The sequence below is a fragment of the Zophobas morio genome, unplaced genomic scaffold (genome assembly GCF_036711695.1).
Source record: "Zophobas morio isolate AGI-343-1 ecotype UQ-CSIRO unplaced genomic scaffold, CSIRO_AGI_Zmor_V1 ptg000311l, whole genome shotgun sequence".
Lineage (NCBI taxonomy): Eukaryota > Metazoa > Arthropoda > Insecta > Coleoptera > Tenebrionidae > Zophobas > Zophobas morio.
The window spans coordinates 82,925-100,946 of record NW_026972415.1 but is presented as its reverse complement, the minus strand read 5'-3'; the positions used below and the strand labels follow the sequence as shown (position 1 = coordinate 100,946).

Below are 18,022 nucleotides of genomic sequence, written 5' to 3'. Positions count from 1 at the left end.
AAAGGAAGCTAGGGTATATATATTATATAGGACTTTTGAAAAACTTTGTTTTTATCTGCTAGTATCAATAGGTTGGTTTCTTACAACTTTATTGTAAACATAAAAAAAAAAACTCGGGTTTTTATAATTAATAAAGTCTTTAAATTGAATTTAGTTATATTCATCTGCTTAAAGCTTTTTTTTTTCATCCTAAAATTGGTTTAAATTTTTTCAACTTTACGCTCGAAGGAGATGAACTGGGACTTGTACAAAGAAATACGAATATACTTTATTATAACTTAAATAAAAACTAAATGGTTATGACTTTAACTCTTATATCGAGCTTGCTAGAGTTTTTCATTCTCTTATGATGTTCTGTTAATTCAGTCACAAAACTGGTAAATTAAAATAATTATTTTTTTAATAATAAATTAAATTTTTTAGGTAACTTGTATAAACTATCGCAGGAAGTGAACTTTTTACTCAGTAAATTGTACCATTCATATATTTATTAAAGCTCTTATTTTGTAAATGTTAAGTCAAGTAATAATTAACACGTCAAATTTTAATTTTTTAAACTTTTAGAAAACTGAAAAGAATGTCTCTCTTTTAAAATAGTTAATTTAATCAGATTTTAGTTAAGTATTATTATAAAAATAGTTCTTGTCACTTAATATTTATAAAAAAAATTTTCTAAAGAATTAATTTTTTTAAACGTAATTTTACGTTAATTTTTGTAGTTTCTCAGTTGTGTTGTCTTACATTTAACTAAAAAGTAAAGATACTCTTTTTTCTTTGTAGCAATTATAAAATGTTCAGAACAAAATTTTTTACCAAGGCTGTTCTTAAATATTAAGTAACGCCTACAGCGTAACCAGTAGTTCCAAAGAAACATTTATATTAACAGTTTGAAGATGGGCGCCCAAATATAAAAATTGCGAAAATCTTTACTATTTACAAACTTTTTCTGTGTAACAAAAAAATTAATTGCTTGAGCAAATTTAATTTAAAGCCGAATTAAAATTTAAATAAACTTCAATTATTGCTACTAATCAGTTTTTATTTAATAACAATTTTATATTACACCACTTTATTTAATTTTTATATACAAAAACGTGATCGTCCCACCTAAATTTTAAGATTTCTATTTTTCATCCGAAAACCCCTGAAAGCCGCTGACGGCCAGCTCGAGTTTCATTTTCAACTCCTCAAAGGATTCGTAATCGGGAAGGTCCAACCTATTAAAACTACCAAAATATAAAATAAATAATAAATAATAATGTAGGAATGCGGAGCTTCTGTGAGCACATGGGTTTACGAACCACGTGTGGCTGGAAGGGAGTTTATGAACATCTGCGGTGCGTTGTATACAAAATTTTCGAGGCCCATCTGAGCCTTGCAGCGCTTGGAAGCCTTCAGTTGGTATCTTAAAATAATAAATAAATTAAAATTTTAATAAAATATAAATAAGAAGAAGAAAAATTGAACACAATAAAGAGAATATATAATTTATATAAAAAGTTTTTAAGGGTAATAATAATAATTAAAGTTATTATAAAAAATAACGAAAAAGTTTTATTATAAAAACTATTATTTAAATATAAATAAACACTTAACAAAAAAAAAGTTAAAAAGTAGTAATAAATTATTATTAATGAAAATAAAAGGCATAATAAAAATAAATATAATAAGTAAATATAAGTATGCATGAACTTTTAAAAGAATAATAATATATAAAAAAGGATATAGAAAAAATAAATAAAAGTTATATAAAATTTAATAATCATCTATTAATACTTGGAAAAAAAAAGTAAAAACAAAATATAAAAAATATATATATAAATTAAAAATTAGTATAAATATTTTTAGTATTATGGAATATATAAATAATATTAAACATTGAGAAAAATATATTATATTAATATAACTAATAATAGAAAAATAAAAAACACTACGCGTTGCGTGCCAGTTACAAACTGCAAAACTTTATATCTAAATTTTTCGTCTCCACCAGTAATAAGCTGCCAAAACCACGTGACAATAGTAGCCTCTCGGTCGCAGTTTTTATAAATAGTATTTTTTTCCCAGTCGTCCGTATCAATTTTGGCCTCGCCAGAGATCAAGTACTGTTTTATTATTATTATCACTATTACTATTATTATCATTATTACTAATATTATTATTATTACCTCTATTTCTTGTTCAGAAAATTTTTTTAACTTAGCTTCCGGAATAAATTCATGAAAGCCGGATTTCAAAGCGGAGAGCTGAGCTTTTGTTTCTCGATGAACGCGCCAATCTATTAAACAACTGAAAATTTTGTATTATTATATTTATTATTATTATTAAAAATACTGCTAACCTCACGTACTCTTCTTTATTTAAATCCGTGACGAGTTTATTACGGCCCCCAGGGAGGAGCTCCACGGAACGCACGCGTTCGTTGACCACGACATCTATAGTAAACCGCATATTTAGTTCTTCCACGCCATTGTTTTCCCTTTAAATAATAACATTAAATATTACATATATTTTATAAGTAGTAATAATACAAGAGCCATAATAAACTTCGATGTAGTTGCTCATCAAGTTTTTCAATATCACGAAGAGTAATTGGGAACCCTCCCTTTAATAATAATAATGATAAAATTAATAAATATAATAATAATAATTTATTTACTAAGCAGCGATAAAAAGTATTAACAAAGACGGCATCAACAAAGTGGTTATGAAAAACTGCAAGCCCTAAATAAAAGTATTATTTTATTATTATTGTTGTTATTGTTATTGTTATTATTATTATTATCGTCATCTTTATTATCATTATTATTACCCAAAACTCTCCCCAAAAACAAGTAATAACGCGAATCCATTTTGGAGCGCAACTCAGCCAGTGACAAATGCGGTTCGTTAGAAACGTCTTCATTGGTTACTGACAAAGAGGCATCAAGTCGATTGGATGGTGACAATTCTTGCGAAGGCGATTTGTTTAATTTATTGTCATCATCATTATTATTACTGTTATTGTTGTTATTATTAGCAGTATTGTTATTGTTATTATTATTCTTTTCGTTTAATAAACATTCTAAATCTTCTGCTTCTTTCATATATATATCCACTGAAAAGTTATTAGCTATTTGTAACAAATAAGATTGATGATCAGAAAATTCAAAAAGTCCGCGCTTTGGGGTGAACAACTCGTGGGAAAGTAGATAAAACCACTCGCTTTTTTATTAATAATAAATAGTGAAACTTTTATAGATAAAACAAAAAAAATAATGAATTTTTTTGTAAAATAGTGATAATTTTTATCAAAAATAAATGTAAATAGAGAATATAAAAGTAAATATAGTTTTTTTTATAAAAAAGAAGTATGAATGAACGCGTTGAAAGTTTGCATATTTATAAAGATTTAACTCCTTTACTTTCTTTAAAATGATAACAGTTATAAAACTTTCTATTATTTTTATATAAACATTTTTATATAATTTTTATATTTTGTAATAACTTTAATAGAAACTTTAACAATACATGTAACATATTTTTACTAATTAATAATACTTTCTTTAACTTTTTTAAAAAAATAAGTTCTCAACTTAAAAATTTTTTTTATATAAAACTCATTATTTTATAACTTTACAAATATAAAGTTCTACAGTTTTAGAAATTATTATTCCCTTGGGCCCTACTTTTGGGTTTTAAAAAAAAAGTAAATATAATATTTTTAAATAACTTTTTATTAACAAACAATTAACCATTATTATAAAAACTCTACTTAACAGCAAAAATAATAATTTATGAAGGAATAGACGCTTCAAAGTATTAAATAAAAACTCTTCATTATTTTTAAAATTGTATAAGCGCCCAATGGAAAACGATGAACTATCTCATAATAAACCAATGAAATACCGAGCCAGGCCGCCGTAATCCAATCCGCCTTCTCCTTTAAAATGAACAAATAACTTTTTTTTAAGTTCTTTTTTTGGCCTGTACATTATTTCCTAAGAAAGAGGTACAAAAATAAATATTGTCGTAATAAAAAGTAGATTATTATTATTACAAAAAAAAGTAAAAAAAAAATAAAGTTTTTATATAAAAAAGTTAAAAGTAAAGTATAAAAATAAAAATAAAAGTAATTTTTATTATTAATAATAATAAATAAATAAATTAAGAAACAAAAATACTAGAAAATGTTATTTATATCAATAAAATAAAGTTTGTAATAAATATTTATTATATACTCGAAAATTTACTTGAATGAACTAATAAAAGTAATATTATTATTACTAATAAAAAAAATTATTTAAAGAATTAAAAAAAAAAAATGAAGAATTAAAAATTATATATTTATTAATAATAAAAATAAAAAATGTACATAAAGATATAAAAAAAACATATTATAAAAGTTATTTATATTTATAAAAAAAATTGAAATTATTATAATTATTAATAATAAAAAATGAAATATAAATATCATAAATAAAAGTTATTTATATATTTTAAATAAAAATAAAAAAATAAAGATTTATAGAATTAATATGTTTATAATAATAATAAATTTAAATCAATTTATAAGAGAAATAATAAATATAATAAAAATTAACAAAAGAATAATAATTACTAATAATATAAAAAGTTACATAAATAGATTGTAAATATTTCTAATAATATAAAAATGATAAATAAAAGAATTAACATTTATAATAATTAATAATGATAATAAATTTTCTTAAGTATATAAAAAGAAATATTATAAGTAATAATTATAATTCTCAAAAGATAAAAAAATAATAGTTGTAATAAAAAAAGTTACATATATAAAAAATAAATATTGAATGTATAGTAAATATTATAAAAAAAATAATAATAAACAAAAGGTTAAAATATTACAACAATCATTAATAATAATAAACAAAAGTTAAAAAAAAAATTAATATTAGTAGAATTAATATAAAAAATTTACAAAAATATAAAAAAGAAATAATATAGTAAATAGTATAATAAATAAAAATAAAAAAGATTCATTAATGTTATTGTTTATTTAAAATACTGTACAAAATTTAGTGTACATTTTTAAATTAACTCAAAAGTTTTTTTTCTTATTTCTAATAATTTTTATAATTTTTCCTATTATATTATAATTTTAATACCTTTAACTATTAAACTTTTCTTTTTTATTTATTATTAATACTTAAATATAATATAATATTAAAAAAATGCAGATAAAAAACATTTAAATATATAAACTACATAAAATGTAAACTAAAATATAAAAGTGAATTAGTTTTATAGAAAAATATATATAAAAAAAGTGTTTATAGTAATAGTAAACAAGTAAATTATTTTCTTTTTCTTATTGTTTTGTAATATTCTATAAAAAAAGTGGCAAATAAATATAATTATATAAAAATTATTTATTTTTGGCTATTTTCTATATTAATAAATACTTTTAGTTTGGTAATAGATAAATAAATAGTGCTTATTATAATTTTATTTAAATAAATGAAAAGTAACAAATAAATACAATTACATAAAAAAATATTTTTTTTTACTTTATTCGATAGTAAATATATAAATTATTATTTTTTATTTATTGTTAATAAAAAGTACAAGAAAGGAAGTAGCGAAGAGCGCGTTGCGGTCGACCGTCAAATGGACTTCGCCTTTTGACATTCGTAATGTTGATCTCAATAAACACTTTTTAGATTTATAAAAAATATAAAAGAAACTTTTTTCTTAAAAAAACAATAAGTAAATAAATTATAAAAGAATGTTTTCTCTATAACAATAATAATAATAAACAAAATAGTTCATATATTTATTATATAAAAAAGGAAGATGAAAGAATATTATAAATTAAATTATATAATCCTTATTTATATATAAGTATATAAAAAAAATTTTTATACTACAAAAATAATAGTTATTATAAAGAGATAGTTCGTGTGTACCTATAGAAAATATATAAAGAAACTCATTATATATAGGAAAGTATAATAAATAAAAAGTTTCTATTTATACATAAAAGATAACGAAATTTTTTATATATTAGAAGATAATAATCAGTAAAATAGTTCTTATCCAAAACTATTTTATATAACGTTTAAAACTAATAAGTAAACTAAATCTAACTTGCATCAAAAAAGATAAAAGAAACTCTTTCATTAAATATTAGTAGCAATAATAATCAGTAAAATAGTTGATGTAAAATTAATAAAGTGATAAACTTCTAAGTAAAATGTAGTTTTTAAAAAAAAAAACAATTTTAAAGTTTTTTTAATGAGAAAAAATAGTTTGTTCATTAAAGTTTTTGTAGAAAAAAATAATTTGGTCCCACTTATTACTTGTCACAGATTAAATACCATGCCAAAACGAGTATATTCTGTTTTGTTTAATCGGGATATTTTTATTTTAATCGGTGCCAAAAAATTTTAAGTGTCAATAATATGTTTAATGAATAAAAGTGTACAAAGTATAATCCGGCGACCAATCATAAAAACCCACCTTTAAACCACATATATTAATAGAAAAAAGGTAAAACTGCGTTATTAAGTGGAACACGCTTCAATATGCTATAAAATAATGAAAAGTAAAATGTAAAAGTTATGGAAATAAAATAGTAAACTAAAAACTAATATTAACATATAAAAAAATTCATTATAATTATATATACATGATTAAAAAAATGACACTAAACATAAGGATTGCAACATTGTAGAGCACGTGTATACTAAGGTTAATAATTTCCATGTTGGTATATTCGTAGTTTTATAATATTCCCTTTAATTATTTTTAATCTTTTTTTTATCTTATAAAGTTTTGATTAAAATTCAGTACTATTTAAAAACGCGCACTTTTTAAAAAAGTATACACTTACAACAATAATTATGAAAATATAGTATTTAGTTACAGAAAACTTCAATAAAAAAATTGAAAATACCAACCAATCACAAAAATTATAAAAAAATCTATTCATTAATTTTTTTATAATGTCAACAATATCGTTTAAACTTCGAAAGCAAGTCATCTCAATGTGTCCGATAACGAGTATTATTGCTACCAGTTATTTTTAAGTATCAAAAAAAATATAATGAATTTAGAAGAGGCTTCCAAAAAAAAGTTACTAAAAAGTACTATAAAACAAAAACTTTTATCATAAAATAATATAATAAAACGTTGTAAAGATTCATAAAAATTTGATATTTAGTTAATATTCTTTTAAAAATACAAGTAATGAAAAATTAATATCTTTCCATATTTATACTTCATATTTATAAAAACTATTTGGGGTAAAGTGATTACATAAAAAATATTTTAAATAAAATAACTTTAACAAAAATATATTTTTTTGTATTAAATATAAAAATACGCACAACTTTTTCATGAAACGTTCGTTTCTGCTGCGATAAATGAACTTTATTAACTTCATGGCTCGACTTTTCTAACAGCGACGCAGCAATAGCGAGGGCCTTTTATAGTAAGTAATAATAATAATAAACAAAACTAGTTGTACTTTTTTTATTAAAAAATTATATATTAATAAAAATTAAAGTAATACAATAGGAATAATGATGATAATAGTAAGAATAATGAGAAGGACCAGCTCGGCTTGAGGATTTCTGTTAATCCGTGCGGCAAGCATAGCAACGGCAATATCGTTTTCGTCCATCACACTATAAAGTTTTATATAAATAATAATAACAATAATAAAATAATAATAACTTGGTTATCGTAAAAAACGAAAATTTCATTAAAAAATTATTATTAGCTGTCAAAAAATATATAAAAGTACAATTATTATAATATTGATTAAATTTTTTAATAAAAAATTAATAGTTATAATATAAACTTTTATAATAAAAAACTTCAACGTTTAGTTGTTTATCAATATTATTGTATAAGTTTTTGCAAAATAAGAATATTCATAAATAATAATAGTAGTAATCAATATAATAGTAATAATAAACAAGCCCTGTGCCATGTGAGAACTTGCATTTTTTTCCGGAGTGGCAGTATCCCGCCATATAAAAAGGACAGTGCGGCCTGCTGTCCTTAATGGGCTAGTTATATATAAAAAAAATGAAAAAAATGCTATGGAAAGTATGAAAAAGTATTAAAAAGCTTCTCTAAAATATTAAAAATATATAATCAAAAGTTTTGAAATACTATAAAACACAATAAAAATAATAAAAAAAGATTTTAAAAGTTAATAAAAGTAAGATATAAACTATATATATAATAGTGGTAAAGGAGGTAAAAAATACTAAAGGTAACTTTTGAAAAAATAGTAAAAGTTTAATAATGAAAATATAAATATTATAATAAATTTTTAATAAATATATTACTACGAAAATATTATAAAAAAGTAAAAAAAAATAATATATTTATAAAAATTATAATAACAAACTTTGAAAAAGTAACTAAAGAATATCATAAATAACTCAAAAAGAGGAATACAAAAAAATAAACAGAAAAAAGAATGGAAAATATAATCTTTATATAAACATATAATATAAAATAATAAAATGTAATAATAATTTTATGCAAAAGTATTATAGAAATAAAACAAAAATATTATACAAGAAAACTCTTTCAATATTTTCTTAATATAAATAATAAAAATAATAAAAAGTAAAAACAGTCAACATATTATAAGTAAATACAATTATAATGATGAACCTACCAACTTTTTATACATTTACGAGATATATGACAAACTTTTATAAAATAAAATAAAATAAAAAACTCAAACTAAAAAAGTTATTAAATATACAATAAAAATAAATAATATATACAAATATAAAAAAAATTAAGCACCAGAAAATAATAAAGTTCTCATTTATACTTTTATAGAATAAATAATATAAACTTTAAAAAAGAAATTAGGAAAAATATAATAAAATAATAAATACAAAAAATTTTATACGAACGTATAAAATATTATAAAACATAAACTTTAATAAATAAAAAACTTGCAATCTTTAAAAAAAAATTTTAAAAAAATTCCGATTATAGAAAATAGTAATAATATAAAAGTTTGCTTTCTATTATTCTTAATATTTTAAGTATGTTTTTCATAAAAAAATTACAATCTTTTTCTTTTTATTTATAATAATTAAAAAATAAAGTATTAAAAAACCCAAATTTTTATAAATTTGAAAACATTTCGTATTTTTATTTTATAAATAAAAAAGATAAAAAAACCTAAACTACAAAAATTAAGGGGACACATGGGAAAGTGGCGAAGGCCAATTATAATACTTATAGAGCCAGCCAGTCAATAAGCGAGTAGGAAATCAACTTTTAAATAATACGTAACCAATAAAATTTTAAAAAACTGACAGTATTATGGTCGTCTTCTGGGGGTTCCGGTGCCACAGCTTCGGGGATAACTGTGTCCGACCAGTCACTAAATTTCTAGTTTTTATTAATAGAAAAAGTGTCAATGCCTGTTATTTTAGTAGAATGACGTTGATGATACAACGCAATTTTCATTGGTTATGACTGTAAAAAATTGCGTAAAGGAAAACTTTTTTCTACCAAAAACAACACGTGGGCGCATAACTCAATGTTGATTGGTCAAAAGTATAATTACTTTTTAATCTTTACTAAAAATATAACGCGTAGTGTTTTATGAAGCGGGTACTTTTACATAAAAAACTTGCTATATTAATAGTAGTAGTAATAATAGAGAAACAACCCCGGAGCCATAAGTATTTTCAGCCTTTACGCGGAACTTATAGCATACATCGGGCTTGAGCGCGACCGCGAGGTGCTCATGATGGGGCCCATAATACTCCTCAACAATTTCTAAGGAAAAATTATGAAGTTTATAATAACTATAAAAAGTCTCGATTTCATAATAAAGTTAGTTTCTAAGTGTGATAATAATAATTTATAAAAGTTTAATAAAAAGTTTAAATAATAAAAATAGTTTATGAAAGATTTTTTATAAACAATTTTTAATGAAAATTAATAAAAATATGTAGAAATAAAAGAAAAAACGGCTTAAACAAAACCAAATTTCGAATGGTTATTAAAGTCAGTCTCATCGTTTGAACTAAATCCTAGAGGCCAATGAAATGGTAATAAATTAAGAAATTGCCTTATAATTGGTTAAACCTTGCGCTCTCTCAAGAACATACAAAAGATTCGATTGGTTAATATTCAAGGATGTATCGCCTTGGCTAAAAAAATGTAAAATTCATTTATAATATAAAAAAAATTCCCAGTCAACTGGAGTTTATACCTTTCAGAGATGCTTGACTTTGAAGTGTCTAAATATAATAATAATAATAATAATAATAATAATAATAATAATAATAATAATAATAATAATAATAATAATAATAATAATAATGAAATAATAATAATGATAAATATCAAAACCTTCACCCGAAATAAAGCAGGGATCCCAAGTTATTAATATAGAAGTTTCTGACTTAACTTCACACTTCAAACCTGCCAATATATTGACAATAACAATAAAAATAATGAAAATATGATAAGAGACGGTAGTAATAGTAACAATGATATGCCTTTCGGGGCGGAGGGGAGTAGCTCATTTGTCAATGAGTCTGCATTTTTCTTAAGGTTAGTGGTAGGGATGCGAGTGGCTGGTTGTAGCGCGTTGATGCCACCGGAAAGCTTTCGAAGATAATAATTCGGGGTATTCATTTTTTCGTCTCCAGTTTCACTAAAAGTAATAATAAGACCAAAATTTTTTATGATAAAAATGGAAATTTAAAAAAAAAATTATTCTTCTAATTGTTTATTGGCGTACACAATAATTGTTTTAGATTGTTGGGATTTTTTGCGTTTATAAATAAAATTTAACTTTTTTTTTATTTTTATTTTTAAATATTTACTATAAAGTTTCATACTTGGTAAGTTATATACTAAAAAGTAAAAAACCTCATATGAGACTCCTTTAAAACATTAATAATGTCAAGCATGTCTGAATTAGTTGAAAATTTTTCAAAAGCTTCTTTACTAATAAATAATAATAATAACGATAATAATAATACTAATAATAATACAAAACCGAGATATTTCTAAAGCTTCAGAACTGTAAAGCTGCTGGAGGTAAGCAGCCAGGGTTGGCTCGTCTCGAGAGGGATTCACGAGTCGAATAAGGACGGTTACTCTGCCAGTAACTTAAAAAACATTTATTATTATAATTTCATTATTTTCATTGCTATGAAGTACCAGTATCGGAAGATTTTACTTTTAATAATCGTAATTCCTCAGTAACTCCAGCGACCAAATCCCTTAAAAGTAGCCGTCTTATATGTATTATACAGAGGCCGAGAAAACCGCCTTTTTAGTATCAATAATAATAAAGTAATAAAATAATATCTATCATAATAAATCATAGAAGCACAAGTAAAAGTAAATGATAGGCTAAAAAAGTTTATATATTATTGTATCTTTAAGTAATAATAACTTCATAAGAAAACCATCAAATAAAGAAAAACAGAAAATAAGTCAACTTTTTGAAAAATTAGCAGAAGTTAAACAAGATATTGTCACTTGGCTTTCGAAAAACAAATTTTTATTGGATAATTATTTATTTTCACGTTAAAAGTCATGCGTTCGCTTGACACCAGTAGTAAGAAGTCAACCAAACGATTTTATTCATTAAAAAAATTGAAATATTTTTTCTAGCAAAGAGCTCAAATGACGATTAGTAAAAAAAAACGCTTTCAGCTATTCGTTGAAAAGTGTTAATGGAAAAAAAAAGAGAAAAGTTTAAAACGAAAAGAGTTCTTTTATTGGAAGAGCATTACGGCTACAGCGGATAGGCTAACCGCTTCCTTGAAAAGCCAATCAGAAGTACCAGAAAAGCATTTTATAAGTGAATACTATAGCAAAAGCTTTAGCCATTGGGATGATTGAAAAAATTTAGAACATTCAGCAAATTATTAAACACAATGGAGGGAAAAAAACACTACTGTATGTGTCTTTATATAGAACTAAGCTAGAACCGCGCCCTTATCTAGGTATGGCGGACTCCCTTTTTAAGGGAAGAGGCAAAAACAATAAAGCTCCGCCCAGAGCATGTACAAAAGACTAGAGGCGGTTCGTTCTTGATGCTTCGCATGTGCTTGAAACCTGTATATTTTTTAAATCCCTATATGTGGCCATGTGCGGAGAGTGACGTAAACTTTCATACAAACCAGTAAGTCATATACATAATAATTATATATTAAAAAAAATTTATTTTTAATAATTCTAATAAAAATTATTATAAGTAAAAAAAACTTGAAAAAATACATCAAACTCGTTCTCTTTACTATAAATTTCTATCTTTAATAGAAAGTAAATACCTTTAAATATTAAAAAAATAAATAAAAAGTTAAACTTTTCTTAAAAATAATATATAAAAGTTGAAAATTTTTTCAGTTACTTTACTTGTTATAATTATTTTTATGTTTTATATAATTAAAATGATTAAAATTAATATATTAATATAATTAACAATATAAATTGTTAATATTTTTTATAAACGCTTATTGATAGCATTCAGTTAAGAAAATATTTTAAGAAGATATAAATTTAAAAATAATAAAAAAGTTATTATAATACTTATTTTCTACAGAAAAAATTTTTCATTGTGGTAATTTACTTTTAAAAAAATTTTATTTTTTAAGTTTTCATCATTTTAAAAAAATTGTTTTTTTATTTTTATTTTTATTACAATAAATAATAATATTGAAAAGCTACTATTTTATTTATAATTGCAAAATTACTTTTTAGTACTTACAAAAAATATGAATAAGAAAATTTTAACTTTTATTTTTCAATATTATAAATTAAACAAAAAGATTTACTTATAAAAAGTGTATATATATTTTTGAATATTATAACAAAACTTCCTCAAAATTTATATTTTAATATTAATAAAAAGTTTTACTTTTTTTACTTTTTATTATTATAAATAGAAAATGGAGGTTTACTTTTTTATAACTTATATTTTAATAAAAAAAAGTTATACTTTTTATTATTTATAATCTTCAATAAAAAAATAGAGATATTTTATAGTATGAAAAATATCAATAAAATGTTTTTACTTTTTATTTTTGATTACTTTTAATAATAAATATTTACTTTTAGTGATAATTAATAAAATATTTTAAGAAACAATTTTTTACTTTTTATTATTAATAATAATAAAAGAAGTTTTATCCTTTTCAGTTTTAATAATACTAAATATGAAGAATTACTTTATAATATATATTAAAAAAGTTTTATTTTTATTTACTAATCATTAATGAAAAATATAATTATATGTTTCAATATTTACTTTTCACTACTATTAATAATAAAAAAGTAATTTGCTAACTAATAATAATGAAGAAATTAATAAATGGCTTCCCTTTCCTTTATTATTATTATAAAAAAAAGTATTAAAATACAATAATAATATTATAGTCTAAATTTTAATTGCTAATAACAATAATTAAATGAAGATTTACTTTTTTGGGATCCATAAAAAATTAAATAAAAATTTACATTTTATTTTTCACTAAAAAATTACTTTTCCATATTTATTAAGAATCTGAATAAAAGATACACTTTTATTTTTTATTATTATAAAGTAAAAAATAAAAACAAAAAAAGCCTTCCTTTTTATAAAGTAAAACAAAAAAAAAACATACCGCCATGTTGCTTCGGCTTAAAACGTTTATTATCATAAACAAAAATTTTTATATGAGAATTCAACTTCACTGTTCTAAAAAATAATAATAATAAAAAAATATTTAATAGTTTCATATAATTATTAATAAATTTATTATATAGAAAAAGAAAATTTATTATTATAATTAACAGAATAAGTATTATAAAAGCTTTTATTATTGATATTATTCACAAATTGATAATTAGTAATAACGAAAAAATTAATAAAACAATATTTTAAAAAAGAGTTTTATTTATAATTTTTTATATATATATAAATAAATGTTATGAAAGTTTTTTTAAAAAATAAACGAATAAAAAATGTAGAAAAACACAACTACAATCAGTAAAATTCATATAAAAACCCACAAAAGTTAATACAATTTGATTGGTTAATTTTTTTCTGCATTATATTTAATGTAAATTTATACCCTTTTGGAGAAAAAATCACTTAATAAAGTGCTTACCTTTTTAGTAAATTCTAAATTATATCTACCAAATTAGATAACAAAATAGCAAATTAATAACCATTTTAGTAATTAGGTGACAAAATAAAAATTAAAACAGTACAATGTGTTAAAATTATAATCGCATAGAATATTTGTTTAATTTTTTATTAATTATTAATATTATTATTATTGAGGTTATAGAGTTTAACTTTTAATATTATTACTATTATAAAAATTAAAGGTTCAAAAGCTCAAAGAAATTTAGTAGATTTTATAGTGCAATCTTGTAAAGTTAGTATAAAGTTTTTGTCTAGAGTGAATTAATTTACAGAAAAAGTAAGATTTTCTGAAATTTAGAAGTTGAAGAAAGATTTTAAAATGACTAAAAATTAATTCATTAAAAATAAGAGAATTCTTGGAGGCAAGAGCTACTTTAAAAAAAATATATTACAGTAAAAGAAAATTAGACCGAAAATTTGGCTCTCAATTTATTAATTTTATCTTTATTACTGTAGATAATTTTAAGAAAATTTCGTTTAAGTAAAAGGGAATTAATTTGTTTTAAATTAGTGTTATTTATATATATTTCAACTAAGTTATAGTAATATGTATAAATTATAGTTTATAAGAAATTTATTAAGTAAAATCAAATATAAATATTCCCTATAAATGGCTAAACACAACACGACGAAATAAAAATCAACGTTTTATAATTTATAAAGAGCATAAAAATATACTTTTTATTTAATTAGAGTTGAAAATAAAAGATAACTAGTCAATAGTACAAATTTGCAATTATGAAAAAAACAAAATATAATAAACTAAAAAATTTACAGATTAATTTCAAAATTCCAAGTAGGATTAAATGTACGCTTCTGAATGGTAGACCAGTAACATTCATCATTGATAATGATTTCTGCAAATGGATCAGGTGTATGCAAAGGATACTTTTTAGCGAGATTGTTTCCACGGACAAGCGTAAATTTTATTTCAACTTCATCAAGATCTAAAAAGAAAGCACACTTATTGATAAAATCTATAAAATTTCTAATAAAACATACCATCATCGGTTTCTGAAAAAGAACAAACAATCGTGTCCAAACCCAAACACTCTGGAGCGGACTGCTGGCAACTTTCGTGAACATCAAGTCCACAAACTTAAAGAAAATAGATATTTGAACAAAGTAGTGAAAAGCATTAAAAAAGAATATAAAAAACCTTGACACTTCAAGCCTTGCTTAGAAATTCCCCACTTGAATATAAAATAAGCATATTTTTGGAAGATTAAGCAGAAATTCTTAAATAAAAAAAAGTACCAACGCTTTCGAGCAAACACCACAATAAGCAAGTTTAAAATAGCTGTGCAATAGAAATTGGTGAGTGCTACTTGAACTCTCACTTGATACTGAAGTCTCAGACAGCATTTCCTATAAAAACTAAATAAAAGTATATAATTTGTTTAAATATAAATTTTTGTAGAGAGCAGTTTTAAAAAGCGGATCTCCTTTAACTAATGTACATAAGTTATAAATTCTTATATTCGGTTTGAATATAAAATTTTTTAAATAATAACCATAATTTTTTGTATTTTCCAAAACTTTTAACAAGCAAATTATAGACGCAAAACTAACTTTGGATAAAAAGTTAGTTTAAGTCCTATATTAAACGGCAGAATACGCGTCTTTTAGGCAATATTTTACTATATACGATATATAGGGCCACAGATAATAAAAAGGCTCCAAAGAAGGTTTTCCTGGTTATGCCGAGTGAAATATTACCTCTAAGTGCGTTTTTTGTAAAAACTCTCCTCTATGTCAATTTTTACTACGTTATAAGTGAATAATGTAGCTTATGAGATTTGTCGCAAATTTTATTACTTTTATATAAACTGTATATAAATTTGGCTTTTCTTGTAATGTTAAACCGTAAAAATTACGGTTGACAATTAAAGAAAAGCCGGTTATAGAACTCAGGCATCTTTTTCTAGGGAAAACTGCTGGTGGTTACTATAGTAGGAAAAAAAAAAGCAGAACTTTTTGCACAATGTTGAAATTGACAAGTAGCAAACTAAGCTATAAATCGAACTTTATTGAAAATTAATATCGACAAGTGTATAAATATACAGTTGTAGGTTACCTGCATAAAACTAGCAGTAATTCTCTCTCAGTTTTTGTCGTAAATCTCGAACTAAATTGTTCAAAAGGTGGTGATAATGTATTGTAAAGTTTTATTTCCGTACATTTTAAATTTTAATTGTAGGAAGCAAAATAATGTAGAACACGCTAGCCATCCTAAGATTTCCTTATCCCACTTTAACTTTAGGAAATTACCTTAGCTTTACAAACCTCAAAGTTAGCTGCTTAACATTTTTTATCGCCAATTGCGGTGAAGAATGTAAACAAAATTCTTTCAAGTTACTACTGTAAGATGTTAGAGAGGGGAGCATATATAAAACAACATTGTTATATCAGGAAATTATATTATTTATATTACAAAAATCATACAAAAAAATTATTTTTTTTTTGAGAAGAATTTGTATGCCTTAAGTCACCCTTATAGTTTGGTGATAACAATGTAATTATTAAAAAGTTCACCACAGAAAAACTTCAACTAAAGATTGAATAAGGTAAAGGAATAAAATTAAAAGCTATTTTCTTATTAACCCACTAAAGCAAAATTTTAAACTTCGGCCAACTTAAATATAACTTCATACATTACTTTTTTGAATTTTCTGCATAATATATATAATTTCAAGAAAAACCTGAACTGCTTACTTGTGCATTATTTTTATACATAGTTTTAAGACTGTACCTATTACAGTATTCAATTTTTAACTTTGACATTGTGGAAACTCATAGGCTAAACAAAGTTTTCAGTTATGTATTAATTTACTTATGAATACCTCCTCTTCTGATTTGTCTACTGTGAAATCATAGATATTGCCAGACTATAAATATTTCCAATTTTGTTAATACAATTATACTCAATGAAAAATTGCGAAACTTACGCAAGTATATATATAATACATGAAGTAAGAAGGTTAAAAATATATTTACAGCTACTATAATGTAACGAGGAACATCAAAATATAGGAAGAAACAAAAAAATTAAACTTTAAATTTTTTTTTTTGAAAAGACATGTTACTAAATAAGAATACTTTTTGAGGAGCCCTACACGGTTGTGTTAATCAATTTGAAGTAGCGGTTTGGCTACTGTACTTCTTGCGTAAATAAAAGTCACTTTTCAATATACTTAAATAACTATAGACTTATAGCGTCATGTTGAAAAGAAAAAGACTATATATAATATTAAAAAGCAAAGAAATATGTTATATAAGCTTATAAAGCTTAAAGGATAACTTCAATATGGTTTTTTTTTCCTCTTTTCCCATTCTGGTATGATGTTTTATTTTTTTATTTATTTACTTGTAGCTCAAATATTAGATTGGTAAATCGATTTTTTTAGAAAGAATTTTGATGTTTTAACCTTTACAATAGAAGAGTGCGTTTTTAATAGCGTACAAAATAGCAAATGCTAGAGTTACAAGCAGGCCGTCGAAATGTTAAGTGAAGAAGGTAACTGCATTCATGAAAAGAAGTTTCTCGTAGTCTTTATATAAATTTATTCACATATACAAGTGGTAGGTCTCGAGTAGTAGTAGTAAGTATTTTATTTCAACAGGCTTTTAAATACTAAGATCAACTCTAAGAAGTGAAGTATTTTAATATAATATCTGGTTTCTTTTTAAAATGTTATGAGCAACTTACTTGAAACCTAAAAATTGTTAAGTCATATTAGACCATTTTTTGCTTTATTCTATATAATACTGCATATAAAATAGTTAATATAAGAAAAAGAGAGAAAGTTGGTTCATGTGCAAGCGTTAAAAAATATTTACTAGCGCAAGCCGTAA

At 22.5% G+C, this 18,022-nt stretch overlaps 1 protein-coding gene and 2 long non-coding RNA genes across 3 annotated transcripts; all 3 read right to left on the bottom strand.

Moving 5' to 3' along the window:
• Positions 1-1,102: 1,102 nt before the first annotated feature.
• On the bottom strand, positions 1,103-10,425 carry LOC135119874 (uncharacterized). The gene is made up of 19 exons (XM_064044257.1): positions 10,369-10,425; positions 10,229-10,256; positions 10,102-10,166; positions 9,999-10,046; positions 9,680-9,789; positions 9,322-9,396; positions 7,951-8,039; positions 7,580-7,652; positions 7,353-7,448; positions 5,590-5,676; positions 3,889-3,980; positions 2,813-3,204; positions 2,660-2,724; positions 2,532-2,605; positions 2,342-2,479; positions 2,169-2,289; positions 1,935-2,105; positions 1,302-1,405; positions 1,103-1,226 (listed from the first exon to the last, which is right to left on the bottom strand). Exons 7-19 carry the CDS (start codon positions 8,001-8,003, stop codon positions 1,124-1,126), a joined length of 1,569 nt encoding a protein of 522 aa, XP_063900327.1. The 5' UTR covers positions 8,004-8,039; positions 9,322-9,396; positions 9,680-9,789; positions 9,999-10,046; positions 10,102-10,166; positions 10,229-10,256; positions 10,369-10,425; the 3' UTR covers positions 1,103-1,123.
• A 97-nt stretch (positions 10,426-10,522) lies between these two features.
• On the bottom strand, positions 10,523-11,114 carry LOC135119843 (uncharacterized). The gene is made up of 3 exons (XR_010278388.1): positions 11,024-11,114; positions 10,894-10,971; positions 10,523-10,675 (listed from the first exon to the last, which is right to left on the bottom strand). It is a non-coding gene; the product is annotated as an uncharacterized LOC135119843 (long non-coding RNA).
• Positions 11,115-14,980: 3,866 nt separating this feature from the next.
• On the bottom strand, positions 14,981-15,512 carry LOC135119842 (uncharacterized). The gene is made up of 4 exons (XR_010278387.1): positions 15,425-15,512; positions 15,327-15,360; positions 15,170-15,265; positions 14,981-15,114 (listed from the first exon to the last, which is right to left on the bottom strand). It is a non-coding gene; the product is annotated as an uncharacterized LOC135119842 (long non-coding RNA).
• Between the last annotated feature and the right edge of the window lie 2,510 nt (positions 15,513-18,022).